Source organism: Apodemus sylvaticus, chromosome 3 (assembly GCF_947179515.1).
Source record: "Apodemus sylvaticus chromosome 3, mApoSyl1.1, whole genome shotgun sequence".
NCBI classification, from domain to species: domain Eukaryota; kingdom Metazoa; phylum Chordata; class Mammalia; order Rodentia; family Muridae; genus Apodemus; species Apodemus sylvaticus.
This window is the reverse complement of record NC_067474.1, coordinates 22,137,648-22,151,699: the sequence shown is the minus strand read 5'-3', so window position 1 is coordinate 22,151,699 and position 14,052 is coordinate 22,137,648. Positions and strand designations below refer to the sequence as shown.

Below are 14,052 nucleotides of genomic sequence, written 5' to 3'. Positions count from 1 at the left end.
CTAACATTCTGTGACTTAGTTTTCCCATATAAAATGGAGCTAATATGTCTCATTTGATTGAGGGGAAGACCCAATGAATTGATATATAACATTCCAAAGAACACTGGACAACACATAGTTCAGTAGAAATCAGCCAGGATTCAGTTATTATAAAAATAGAGAATAGTTTCTGAACTATATTAGGGCATATGGTAGATATATGTAATGGGCCATTGGTAGAAGTCTTTGTAAATATAAAGGGAATTAATCGGGGTTTTCATTGATTATTGTCTTCACAAGTGGTACAGTAAGCATTTGTAGATGAGGCTCTGACTTAAAATTGGTATCCATCTGAGAAGTGTTATGTGAACTGACTCCTGTTTTGAAAATTGCTGCTGGAATCTTAAGCCCATCAGCTTGCCCTTCTGTAACATGCCCATGTGTTTGCACAGACCCTCTTCTGCGGGACTACTGGGTCTATGAAGGATCTCTTACTATCCCACCGTGCAGCGAAGGAGTTACCTGGATATTATTCCGATACCCTTTAACTATATCCCAAATGCAGGTGAGTATGCACCTTTAGATCTTTCAGAGCCAAGTTCTGAGGCTAAACATCCTTTCTATAAAGGGAAAATGTCTGCTTTATGCTTTAGTTCCTGTTATTAGGCCACCATAGCTTTCAGATGAAAGTTAAATGCTGTGAGCCAGGGAAAGCGATAGAAAGGTCAAAGATGAATGCAACCCAATGCTCATTTATGATGTGTAGTCTAAAAGTTAGTTTTTGTAGAGTAAACGGAAGTCACCATGAAACAGCAAAACTTTTGGTTAGTCTAGCCATTGCTTTATGTGCGCTTTTTCAGGTATAGGAAAGAGAAAATCTGGAAATAGATTGAGACTGCTGACTGTTGACAGGCATGTAATCATTCTTTCTTGATATGCATATTACTGTCATGTATGTGGGTATGTAAAGGAGCCAGAAAGAAAGCCCTGGAAAGTTCTGGATTGTTCCCTGGGTTTATTTACTCTTGCTGCCCTTGGGTTCCCCACATAGATTCTCTAAAGGCCAATGAAAGCTGTCTGTGCTAAGCCATGCTAAGGTGATAAAATCATTTGAGACCAGGACTTAAGAGTTTGGTAGGTATTGTAGCAAGATGTACCTGGAAGAAAAAGAAGGAGGAGGAGGAGGAGGAGGAGGAGGAGGAGGAGGAGGAGGAGGAGGAGAAAACGAAGAATGAATGAATGAATGAATTCTAACATTGCGAGGAGAGACAGCCTATTTTGGCTGGATGTTAGCTGGGAAAGCATGAGCCAGCACCTCTATTATGTGCCGATGGTTTTGAAACAGCAGGGGATAGAGCTCTTGCTGAGTGTGTGTGGTTCTGGCTGTGACTGACAGCACCACTCATATAGAAAAAAATGGCATGATTGCAGTGTAGTACAGAGATGTTTGCAAGGTTTCTGTCTTTCCAGATCTATGGGTCATATTCTCTAAAGCTGTATTTTTCCTTCACGACCAACCCCCAGATGCTTAAAAAATAGTGAGAACCAAGTTTTCTTCAGGAAAGTTTTATGATTTTTAAAAGTATCTTATCATTTCTTGAAGTTAAGAAGCTCAAGTTAACTAAATTATAGATTGATTCCTTTGCTAGTATTATTTTTACTTGTTATAATTTTAAATATTATTTTTATTTGTTGAGATTATATTACATAATTTCCTTCCTTCAAAACCTCCTATATATCCCTACTCCCCCACTGTTTCAAGGGTATGGCTTCTTTTTCATAAATTGTTGCAGACGTATATGTAAATACATAGGTATTCATCAATACATAGATAGAACCTGCTTATTCTGCATAACGTTATTTGTATGTAAATTTCCAGGGTTGACCATTTAATATTGCATAATCAGTTGGTGTGTTCTTTACTGGGGAAGACTATTTCTTGCACTCTCAGCACTCTTTAAAATCCCATGCTTAGCATTTTCAATCATTATTCAGATAGTCTAGGGAGCAGTGTAAAGTCCCCGCTCACCCTCTCCCGGATACCTCTCATGGGCTTTGAACTTTTACCACATCCCCTTCAGCTCTTGTTTTCCATAGGAAAAATTGCAACTCCGTTCTTCTTCCTCATCTATTAGTTCTTAAAAGAAACTATGTCAAAGTGTGAACTGGGCATAGGGGACAAAGGATTAAAATATAACCTTCACTTTCAAAAGTGCTGCTCTCATTTCAGAAGGAAAATTGACTGTACAGAGCTATAGTTGTGGTAATGTGCTCCAGAGAGTCCAGACTGGGTGGACTGAGGTCTGACTTCGGAAAAGTAGAGGTTTGTCTGGAGGGAGTGAGGAAATTAGAAAATAAATACTGAAAATAGAGCCCTGAGATAATGGTGTCTTATTTTGAGTTTTAATAGTAATAATACCTTCAGTAATATATAAACCTCCAACTTTGTTGGCCTAGAGTAAATGTTTTATATGAGTTTGTTTAACCTCAATGTGTCAGAGATTTATGGTCTATCTGAAATTACACGGAGGAGGATCGCTTGCCAACACTGCTCTGGGCTTGTGACAGGCGAGCACCATTGTGAACATTCTCAGGTGTGGGGTAGACTCACAGTGTTTCACTGTCAAGTTCAACAGTATATGCTAAGATGGAGGCAAATCCATTGTTTGTGGTTCTCTCTGGGGTCAAAGGGGACCTCGGTTTGAGTAAGGCCAGACGTCAAGTCTAACAGTCATTCACCAAATCACACCTGGAGATAAACACCATGAGTGTTTGGAGGAAATGTCTCCTCTTCCTTTGAGAATGGCTGATTTCCCAGTCACATTAATCTGTCAGGAAATGGGCTTATTTTTAGCACAGAGAACTGTGGCATCTCTTGAGAGAGAAGCAGTATAGTGCAAACACACATGTAGAAAACATGTGTTTATGCCTATGAAAATTCACTGTAAAGTGGTTTTCTGTCTTTGACTTGAAGATTTCCCTCGATGCTTCTCATAGAAGTCCATAGAAAATAAAGTTAAAAAATTTGAAGAAGTCCAGAGAGGACAGTAAAAATTAGAAGTCCAAGGAAAGAGGGTATGACCAAGAAAAATCCAGAAGGTGTGCATCATTAAAGGAGAGGGGAGGAGGGGAGACATGGACAAAGACAGAGGAAAAAGAGAAAAAGACATGGGTCTATATTCAAGACTGGAAGCAGCATCCAGCCTCCCGTGATCTGTCCAGCCTCACAGAAGCAGTTGGCGCCTCGGAATGCCTCATCTTTACTAGAAACTCTGAAAAAAATGCACTAAATCATGCTTCTCTCCTGCTAAGTCTACAGCAGCTTACAGTGAAAGAGGGTGGGCTTCTCCTGCAGTGCAGTTGTCCCTGCAGTGTGGTTGTCCCTGTCCTCGGTGCTGAGGACTCCAGGATTCATGACCTCTGTGTAGGTGACTTTTTCATATGATTCCTGGCTAGTGCACTGTATGTGGGAGAGGAAAAAGAAGCTTGGGTGGATCAGAATGAAAGAAATTTTCTTTTTATGATCTCACAACCACTTAATCACTTTAAGATAAGAGGGCTCTAATTATTAGAAATCAAGGAAGAACAGCAAAAACCATTTTTATCTAAATGGTTGCTTAGAATGAGCTTTCCAAAACAGAAGAGAAATACCAAACATCATCAAATATGACAGAAATTTTATTATGCTTTTTGTTTTGGTCATCATTGAATGGAGACAGAACTGCCCAGCATTGTTAGAATGTGCTGGTGGAACAGTGGTCATATAACGAGAGATGCGAACACATATCAAGAGAAGTGATTGGTTGGTACTATCCTTCTTTTCTTACCCTCACCACTCTTTTCTGCCACATATCTATTTCAACTTTTTAGCTTATCTCTATTCTCTTATTACCTGTCTTGTGCTTTTCCATAAAACAGTACCACTAAACAAAGGGAGATGATGGTACACTTTCTTCTTGGTCTTACCTAGTCTCTGGCCCTTCCTTATCTTATATAAATGGGTAGAAAGTTTAGAGTGCTCCTGTACCTGACGGCCTGAGTTAGAGAATGATGTATATGTGGGATATATATGGAGGATCTAGGTCATGTATGTTTTGGGTGCCGGGTATGAAGCCACAACATTGTGGGTGTTCAGCACATGCTCTTCCCCAGGCGTTACCTCCTGTTATGGATACATGCGGAATTCTAATAAGCTTGGAACTCAGATGTCTGTCTGGAGGATTTTACGGGTCCACATGGGGCTGAGACTGTCCATGGTGAGATGTCCATACCATGGACATGCATGGAAAGAATTCAGCTGATCTGGAATGTCAGAAGTACTTTCAATCTATGTCCATGGCTCTGGTGGTTTGAATGAGAGCGGCCCCCACAGGTTGGTGTGTTTAAAAACTTCGGCCTTGTTGGAGGAGGTGTATCACTGGGGACAAGCTTTGAAGTGTCAAAATCAACACCATTCCCAGTTAGCTCTATTTGTCCCCTACTTTATAGATCATAATATAAGAGGTCAGCTGCTGCTCCAGTGCCAGCTCATGCTTCCCACCATCACCATGGTGATCAAGGACTCCAACCCTCTGGAACTGTGAGCCCCAAACTAGAAGCTTTCTAATTCATGGTGCTCTGTTAGCAATAGAAAAGTAGCTAAGGCAGAGCTTGGTACCGGAGTGTGGGCTATTGCTGTGACAGACCTGACTATGTTATTTTTTGAAGACATTGGGACCTTGGACTAGGAAAGGGGTTAAACTCTGTAAATGGGGCTTAATGGGCCATGATAGCAGGAGTTTAGAAGACAATAGTGCTGAGAGTGATGTGGTTGCCCTTTGCCTATGACCTAAGAATCTAGAGGCTAGATTGAAGGGAAAAGGAAACCCCATGTCTATGGGTCCCTTTCAAGACTTGGGTGTTGGCAATGTGATTGTACTAAAAGCTGGGGTTTGTCACAAAGTCCCCTTCTTAGTTTATAGGATCAAGATGTAAGAAGAGTGTTGGACTGAGTTTTTTGGCAGAGAAAATTTTAAGACAGGCTAATATTTGCCCTCAAAATATTGACTCAGTTGTGTAGTTACTACTAATAACTCTTATGGAGACCAATGAAAAGGGGTAAACAGGGTAAAAAGAAATATAAAACATACAGTTTGTTGAGAAAAAGAATACCAGGAAATTTTATGTTGGAGTCAAGGCTTATGCTGAAGGAGATGAGGGTCCAGATGCAGAAGGGAATAGAGTAATATCTTCAGGGCAAAACTTCACACAGCCAGTTCTGCAACTTGTGGGAACAAAGCCCAAAGAATATTCTCCACCTAAAAAGCAAATACATAATTAACAGAGGGAGCCAGGCTTCATCCCAAGCAAGCAGTCCAATTCGGTACCCTCAGTCATGTGGTCCGGGTTTTGGATCATGAAGGAAAGGGAAGCACAATGGTTGTGGAATCTTCCTCGTCAGGTAAGGAAAGCTGCTAAGTCCTGCTTTGTTAGCAGAGGTGCCCTTCCCTAAAGTCCATTGTGTGAAGCTGTGAGAGTGAAGCCAGGTTTGAATTGCAGACCCAAGGATGTTGATGGTGTCAGAGCCGTGGGATGTCCACCTGGGAGAGCATTCAGCAAAGTTGGAAAGATGGAACCATCTCTGATATCAGAGATGGAGTTACAGAATTTAGCGTTCGCCCTATTGGGTTTCAGTGCAGTAATTCCTCACTCTGCCCTCATTCCTTCCGTTTGGAATGGCAATGTATATTTTGTGCCATTGTACTTTAGTAGTATTTTATTTGCTTTTTGCTTTAATTTTATAGAGGCTTATAATTAAGATTGTCTTGAGGCTCAGATGAGACTTTGGGATTTTAAAGTATGTTATGACTGTAAAAGATGATAGGGACGTCTGAAGTTGGACTAAATGTACTTTGCATTATGATATTTCTAGGGACCTGCAGAGTAGAATGTGATTTATATGAGAGCATCACCCACCCCCTGCTCATATGTTTAAATATTTGGTGGCTAATTGGTAAAATTTTTTGGAGATGGATCAAGATGTGGGACCTTGTTGGCAACTGTGTGTCACTGGGGTTTGAGGTTCCATGAACCAACCCCATTTCCATTTAGCTCTCCGCGCTTGATGGTGGTGTCTCAGGATGCAAGCTTTCGGCCCCTGCCCTAGCACTACCCCTGCTTGCCTTCAGTCATACTCTCAGCTGCAATGATCAGGTGTTCCGACTCTCTGGAAGTGCCAGCCCCAGATTAAATACTTTCTTTTATAAGGTGTCTTCATCATTGTGCTTTGTCACAGCAATAGAAAAATAAGACCGAGGCCATGGTGTGGATGAGTCCTTGTAGAGCGGGCTTTGCATTTCATTTCCTTGCTAGTTTCTTATTCCACTTTTTGCTGTGTGAAGATGCAGCCATGAGCCTGCCCCTTGCTCTTATAATTTCCAACCTCCAGAAACAGATTATTTTTACATCACCAGTTTTAGGTATTACATAGTCACAGCCCACACAAAAAAAGACTTGGGTACTTGTAGGTCTCAGACATGAGTGTGCACCCACATCCTTGGGAGGTCTCCGGGCTCTACCTGAGATGCTAAACAAATAGGAGTGCTATAGGAGCTGGCAGTTCCCATTGCCCCTGTTGAGAGCCACTTCAAGTACTGTTTGTTGCCCTGTCCTGCACCCATCCCAATCTTGTATTAGATTTGTATTCTAATTCCAAACACTGAGGTTCAGAAGATGAGTATGAGGGCCCTAGACCCTGCCTAATAGAAATCATGCCATGCAACCAACAAATTGGGAAAAGATCTTCACCAACCCTACATCAGATAGAGGGCTAATATCCATATATACAAAGAACTCAAGAAGTTAGACCCCAGAAAACCAAATAACCCTATTAAAAATGGGGTACAGAGTTAAACAAAAAATTCTCACCTGAAGAACTTCGGATGGCGGAGAAACATCTTAAAAAATGCTCAACTTCATTAGTCATCAGGGAAATGCAAATCAAAACAACCCTGAGATTTCACCTTACACCACTCAGAATGGCTAAGATTAAAAATTCAGGAGACAGCAGGTGTTGGCAAGGATGTGGAGAAAGAGGAACACTCCTCCACTGCTGGTGGGGTTGCAAATTGGTACAACCACTCTGGAAATCAGTCTGGTGGTTCCTCTGAAAACTGGGCATGTCACTTCTAGAGGACCCCACTATACTACTCCTGGGCATATACCCAGAGGATTCCCCAGCATGTAATAAGGACACATGCTCCACTATGTTCATAGCAGCCCTATTTATAATATCCAGAAGCTGGAAAGAACCCAGGTCTCTCAACAGAAGAATGGATGCAAAAAAAAATGTGGTATATCTACACAATGGAATACTATTCAGCCACTAGAAACAACGAATTCATGAAATTCTTAGGCAAATGGATGGAGCTGGAGAACATCATACCAGGTGAGGTAACCCAGTCTCAAAAGATCAATCATGGTATGCATTCACTAATAAGTGGATATTAGCCTGGAAAACTGGAATACCCAAAACAAAATCCACACATCAAATGAGGTACAAGAATAGCAGAGGAGTGGCCCCTGGTTCTGGAAAGACTCAGTGTAGCAGTATAAGGCAAAACCAGAACAGGGAAGTGGGAAGGGGTGGGTGGGAGAATAGGGGGAGGAAAGGGGGCTTATGTGACTTTTGGGGAGTGGGGGACCAGAAAAGGGGAAATCATTTGAAATGTAAATAAAAAATATATCGATTGAAATAAAAAAAGAAACATTGCCATGTATACAACATGTGAAAACAAAACAAAAAGCTGGTAGAATTAATCAAAATTGTGGGTTTAACCTAATATACATGTGATTGCAACAGATAGTCAGTAGAAAAGATATTGCTGGGAATTTTTTGAGTTCTTAATTTCATGCTTAGCCTCTGGTCCTCTGGGAGTGTTATATACTTACATGCATTGCTTTTAGGCACTTCTGTGACACTTTGTATGAGTATTCCTCTATCTTGTGTGATGAGAGAACTTCTGTGGTAGATGCAGCCTTAGTGACCTCAGCTTCTGGAGGGAGTTCATAAGCAGCTACACAGGAGTGGAGAGGAGTTGGGCTGAAGCTGCTGTGGGCTGTGGATGGGAATAAGAGGGACACTGGCATCAGCGTGCTTGGAGAGAGGATGCTCTTTCTCTTCTCTAATCCTTCCTCAAGAAAACATGTCTAGATAAGGGAGCCTGTACAGAGTCACTCATAGTTGAGAAATTAGAAGCTTCTCTGACCTTGAACTGTTTTACTGAAATATGATTAATGTAGGAAGTTGTGCATATTTGGCATAAATATCCATAAGAATATATACATTTGGTAGGTTTTGGAATAAGGACATATCTGTGAATCCATTGGCACTATCAAGACCATCAGCATGTTCATCATCTTTATCTTAGTTATGTTTCTATTGCGGTGAAGACTCTACGGCCATAGAAGAAAGAGTCTCTTGGGCCTTACGGTCTCTGACTGTGAGTGTATGACAATCCTGTCAGGGAGCACTGAAGCAGGCAGGCATGACAGCAGGACAGAGGCTGAAAGCATATCTTATCTGTAAGGAAGAGAAAGAACTGGGAATGCATAGGCATTTGAAATCTCAAAGCCTTGTACCCAGTGACACACCTCCAACAAAGGCACAACTCTTAATCCTTCCCAAACATTTCCACTGGGAAACAAGTGTTCAAGTATGTAAACTTGTTTGGGCCTTTGTCGTTCAAACTTTCTCATCTCCCAATTAACTCTTCCATACATTGGTCATGGTGTCTTCACAGCAACAGGAAAGAAACTAGGATAACCCTCCAAAATTTCTTCTTATGGCCTTTATTAGTATTATGTATTCTTGGTAGGAGCAGTTAATTCAAGTTCTAACTCCTTGATACTTTTAAGTGCACAACACAATACGGTTAGCAGTTTTTCACAGAGGGCAATGATTGAGGATAGCCTTTGGCTAGATCTCTTCTCAAGAAGTTGTTTTCACATAATTTGCTCCAGACTGAGGCCCAGGGTTTGAAGGCTGTGCTTTCAGCTTAGAAGAAGAAAATATAAAAAATTAACCGAGTTTTAAAAGAAGCTTGAAAGTCAGTGAGAAATGACATAGTTCCTATAATGTGCTTAGGTGACAGCCTGCCACTGATCCTCCTTATGGGCTGTGAACTTTGACATAGACTCTTCACACAGTTTAAAGTGGATAAAGTGAATGCTGAGAGGCAAGGTTTAAGCTTTCCCAGTGGATTGATTCACTTTCAATTTCAGCTAAAGATTTATTTCCAAAATGCGGAAGGTTTGATGTATAAAGAAGTTGCCCAGTGGATGGCTGGTTAGTAATTAGCATAGGCTGTTCCTTGCTATGCTGAGGGTTTGTGCATGGATCCTTTCCTCCTAGTGTTTATGTCACTGCTGTGAATGCTGCCACCATTGTCATCTCTGTTGCACAGGAGAAATTGGGGCATAAAAAGGTGATGTCAGTTGGTCATGTGAGGCCCAGGTGGCAGAGCCAAGAGACAATGACAGGCATTGGACAAGTCCACAGCCTCACCACTGGATTCTTTTTGAAATAGCATTGGATTTGTGCTGTCAGGGTTTTTCTGTTTTCACCTGTAGTGGGAGAAATAAGGAAAAAGCAAAAACAAATACTGAGGGGATCCTCATGGAGCCCCAGTTCTAGAGTTTTCAGGTGCAGTAAGCGTTGGGTACTGCTTAGGACCCTGGGAAGGACCAGTAAAGAAGGCAGCTTTAGTAGTTGCTTATGTGCTTGGCTGACACTGCTATGCCAGCCAGCACAGCTTGTAGGCATAGTGAACATGCAGATGAACAGGGCAATTCGAGCTGCATCAGACTTTCCTCATTTACAAAACTCAATGTGTATTTGGAGATGTGGAAAAAGAAAACATTACAAGTTATCTTTGTAACCAGGTTGCTAATCTAACCTGTCATTTAATTTTCCTTAGCTCTGTGTTCCAGCCTATATGGGAGTGGACTGAATTAGAATGTATGGAACATAGGAAAATGCACGAGTCTGGTTTTGCTATCACTTAGAGATTGCCTGGCCCCTTTAAGTCTGGGCTTTTAGTCAGAAGCCCTGAAGTTGCTGGTCTCTTTCATCGCTTCTCTTTAAAGAACACCGGATTCTTGTGTTACAGACCTCTGTAACCACAGTATTTTGATAGACAGACACTTCTTGTGAAAAGAATGGAACATTGTTATTTCTTATTGCTCTGGAGTATTTTAGTGAAGTACCAGATGTCCGTAGGTTATGTGGGTGGCATGTAGGGTGAGCTTGGGAAACGCACATAGAATTTTTGCTGGCTAGCAAATTCTTCTCACATTTATATTTGGTAGAATACAGTTTCTTAGGAGGCTCCAACCAGAGGACTTGACAAGGAGGTCCTCAGGACCCTGGAAATCTTTTCACATGCTGCAGGCATGACAACCTGGAAAGACAACCAGAGTGGGGAGATGGGCTGGGAATGGCTATAAGAAGAATCTGGACTTACACTCTGGGAGAAGCAGAGGCGTCTTTCACATCCGTATACTCCAGAGGGCTAGATGAGAAGCAGGGTTGGTGTTCCGTGTGTGTGTGTGTGTGTGTGTGTGTGTATGATCTGTTAACTATCTTCATCTATGTATCTATGTATCTTTCATCTATCTACCTACTTGCCTACCTACATATGCATCTATGTGTTTATCTATGCATCTCTGTATGTATCTATATATCTATGTATGTATCTATCATCTATCTATCTATCTATCTATCTATCTATCTATCTATCTATCTATCTATCTACCTGTCTATGTATCTATCTGTCTGTCTATCTATCTATCTACATAACTATGTATGCATCTATTTATGAATCTATCTATACATCTATATATGTTTGCATGTATGTGTGTATGTATGTATGTATGTAAGTATGTATCTATATCAACATTTTATGTTTATATATAAAATGAAATTTAGTCATATACATAACCTCCAACACTATTCACATTCCCCTAACACCTTTCCTAATTTAATTTCCTCCTTTTCCTTTTCTTTCCCTCTCTCCTCCGTTTTTTTTTCTTCTATGATAACATACAACAATTAATGCTAGTCATATATGCATGGGTCTCAGGCCTTTCATCAGTGCATGGAAAACCCACTAGTGGCCATACCATCAAAGGAGAGTGATTCTCCTTCCTGAATAGCTATTGACTGCCAGTAGCACCTCAGTAACCTGAAGAGCCTGGGGACCAACCACCATCTATATTGGACAGCTTCATCTTGAGTGTGTCTGTGTGGGTAGCCACAGCTGCTGTCTTCATGAATGTAGAGGCCATGTCATGTCCAGAAGGCAACATTTCACAGCTCTCTTCCTCATCCTCCAGCCCTTACATTCTTTCTGCTTCTTCTTCTTCTGTGATGGGCCTTGAACTTTGGTAGGGGTGGGGGGTTACTGAAGATGCCCGATGCAGGACTGAGCACTCAGCCCCTTCTTACCCACACCTGCACCAATCATGTGCCTCTGCATTGAGTGACGTGTGTGCAGTTAGTTCCCCTATAAGGATTGCACCACTATGACACCAGTGGGCCCACATTCCCTGGCAGGTCAGGATTGTAGCATTCATCCTCCCGCACCACATAAGAACAACAACGTTTTCCCTTTCAGCTACACATAGAGCACCATCTAGCACTGTGAGGGCTAATAAGCAGGGAAGACGGTTTCTGGACAGTTTGATTTTCGCCTGCAGTCTCCGCATGTGGTGTGTTCAGCAATAAGGTCTTACCATGCAGTCCTAGTGGGCAGCGAGAGCAGTGATGTGATCCTCTGTTATTTTAAAACTTCTGGGTGCCTTCCTCACCAGTAACTTGTAGGGAGGTGTTTGTTTTTTGTTTAATAACCCATATCCTCTGGGAATGTCTACCTGTTGAAGTTGCCTCTGTCTGAACTTATTTCTTTTAAAGTTATATTTTGAAATTAGCTTATTAACTAGTGAACTTTTCCATAATATTTTTTCCATAAGACTTTTTCATAATACTTGGTTTATGTCAGCCTGCCCATCCTCCTCCTGTGTCTCTCTGGCTCTGGGTTACCTCACTCAGGATAATTTTTCCAGTTTCATTTGCAGATGTCATTGTTCCTTACGACCCAGTAATATTCCATCGTGTATATGGGCCACAGTTTCCTTGTTCATTCATTGGTTGATGGGCATTCGGTTTGATCCCATTTCCTAGCTAGCTTGACTCGAGCAGCAACGGATGTAAATGTGCAAGTGTGTCTGGAGCAGGCTAGAAAGTTCTTTGGGTATGTACCCTGGAATGATCGCTTGGTCATTTTGTAGTTATAGTTCTGTGGCTCTTTTTTAAACCTCCAGACTTATTTCCAAAGTGGCTGCACTAGTTTACACCCAACCCCCACCAGTAGTGTATAAAAACTCCCCCTTGCCACAACCACACTACTATTTGTACTACCAATAAATACTGTTTATTTGTATTATTGATATGGAATCTTTTTTAAAATTTTAATATTTTTCATAATTTATTCATTTTTATTCACATTACACCTAAATCTTAGCCCTCTCACCTCTTCAACCCCCCCCCCCCCCCACTGACTCCTCAGGTACCACCCCACCCTGGGACACCTAGTTCCTCCAGGGCTAATCACTTCCTTTCTCACAGAGGCCTAACCAGGCAGTCCAGGAAGGAGAACTAATGGCAGAACAGAGACAGAGATAGCCCTGTCTCCAGTTGCTAGGGGGACATAGGAAGACAAAGCTGCACATCTGCTACAAACGTAGGGTGGTCTAGGCCCAGCCTCTGCACACTCTTTGGTTGGTGGTTCAGTCTCTGTGAGCCCCCATGGGCCCAGGTTTTTTGACTCTGTGGGTCTTCTTATGGTGTCCTTGACCCTTCTGGCTCACTCAGTCCTATCCCCATTCTTCCACAAGACTCCCCAAGCACCACCTGATGTTTAGCTATGGGTCTCTGCATCTGTTTCCATCAGCTTGACAAGGCTTCTCAAGAGATCGTTACACCTAGGTTTCTGTCTGCAAGCATAGCAAAGTATCATTAATAGTGTCAGGATGAGGAGGCATGGAATCTTAAGGCGATTTTAATAAATATTTCCCTCATGGCCAAGGATATTGCGTGCTTCTTAAGATTCTTTTTAGCCATTTATATTCTTTCTTTTGAGAATTCTTGGTTTAGAATAGCCCATCTTGAATAGTATTTTATTTTAAAATGATAAGTGTGTGTCTGCTTGTGGGTTTGTGCATGTGAGTGTAGATGCCATCAGAGGCCAGCAGAGGGCATCATGCCCTCTGGAGCTGGGGTTACAGGTGGTTTTGAACCTACTGATAGGAATGCTGCAAAGCACAGGTCTTCTGTAAGAGAAGTTTGCCCGATCAATTGCTGAGCAGTCTCTCCAATTCCCACAGGTCAATTTCAGATCAGGTTGTTTATTTTCTCAATATTTAGGGTTTTTTTTTTTGGAAGGGAGCTAATCCTTTAGATATTCTAGGCTCTAATGCTGTCAGATGAATATCTAGCGAAGATTTTTGTTTAGTATTCTATGCAGTCTAGTAGCAGATCTAATACCTAATCATCTCACACACAGTGATGTCACAGCGGGTCAGCCAGGAGTATCCTTGGCAAGCTTCAGAGCATTTGCTGTTTGTTCTCTCCCGTTTTCTCTTTGTGTATCAAGCTGACATAAAATGTTTGTATGGTAGGATTTTCACATTAACAAATCTAGTATGTTTTGATAGACAGTGGAATTACCCAGATTCCTATTGCCTTCTTGCAAGGACCTTGTCTCATATCCTTAGGTCTGGAACAACCAATTCTGTCTTACTGATTTAAAATTTTTTGATTTATTATTATTTTAATATGTGTGTGTTTGTGTGTGCCTGTGCACATGTGTGCATTAGTATGCGCATGCACACATGTGCACAGAATACTTCTGGAGGCATTATATCCCCAGTGTGGATGCTGGGCACTGAACTCAGGTCCTCTGCAAGGGCAGCATGTTTTCTTAACTACTAAGCTGTTTTGTTCCCAGCTCTTTGTCTGTTTTTGAAGTTCACCTT

General features: G+C 41.6%; 1 protein-coding gene across 2 annotated transcripts in view; it reads left to right on the top strand.

Annotated features, from left to right (window-relative positions):
- Ca8 (carbonic anhydrase 8) overlaps positions 1-14,052 on the top strand; it is a 97,430-nt gene that overhangs the window by 62,908 nt on the left and 20,470 nt on the right. For both annotated transcript variants that reach the window (XM_052176043.1, XM_052176042.1), the window contains exon 7: positions 432-544. In XM_052176043.1, coding sequence (XP_052032003.1) covers positions 432-544 — 113 coding nt within the window. The remainder of the gene's footprint in view (positions 1-431; positions 545-14,052) is intronic.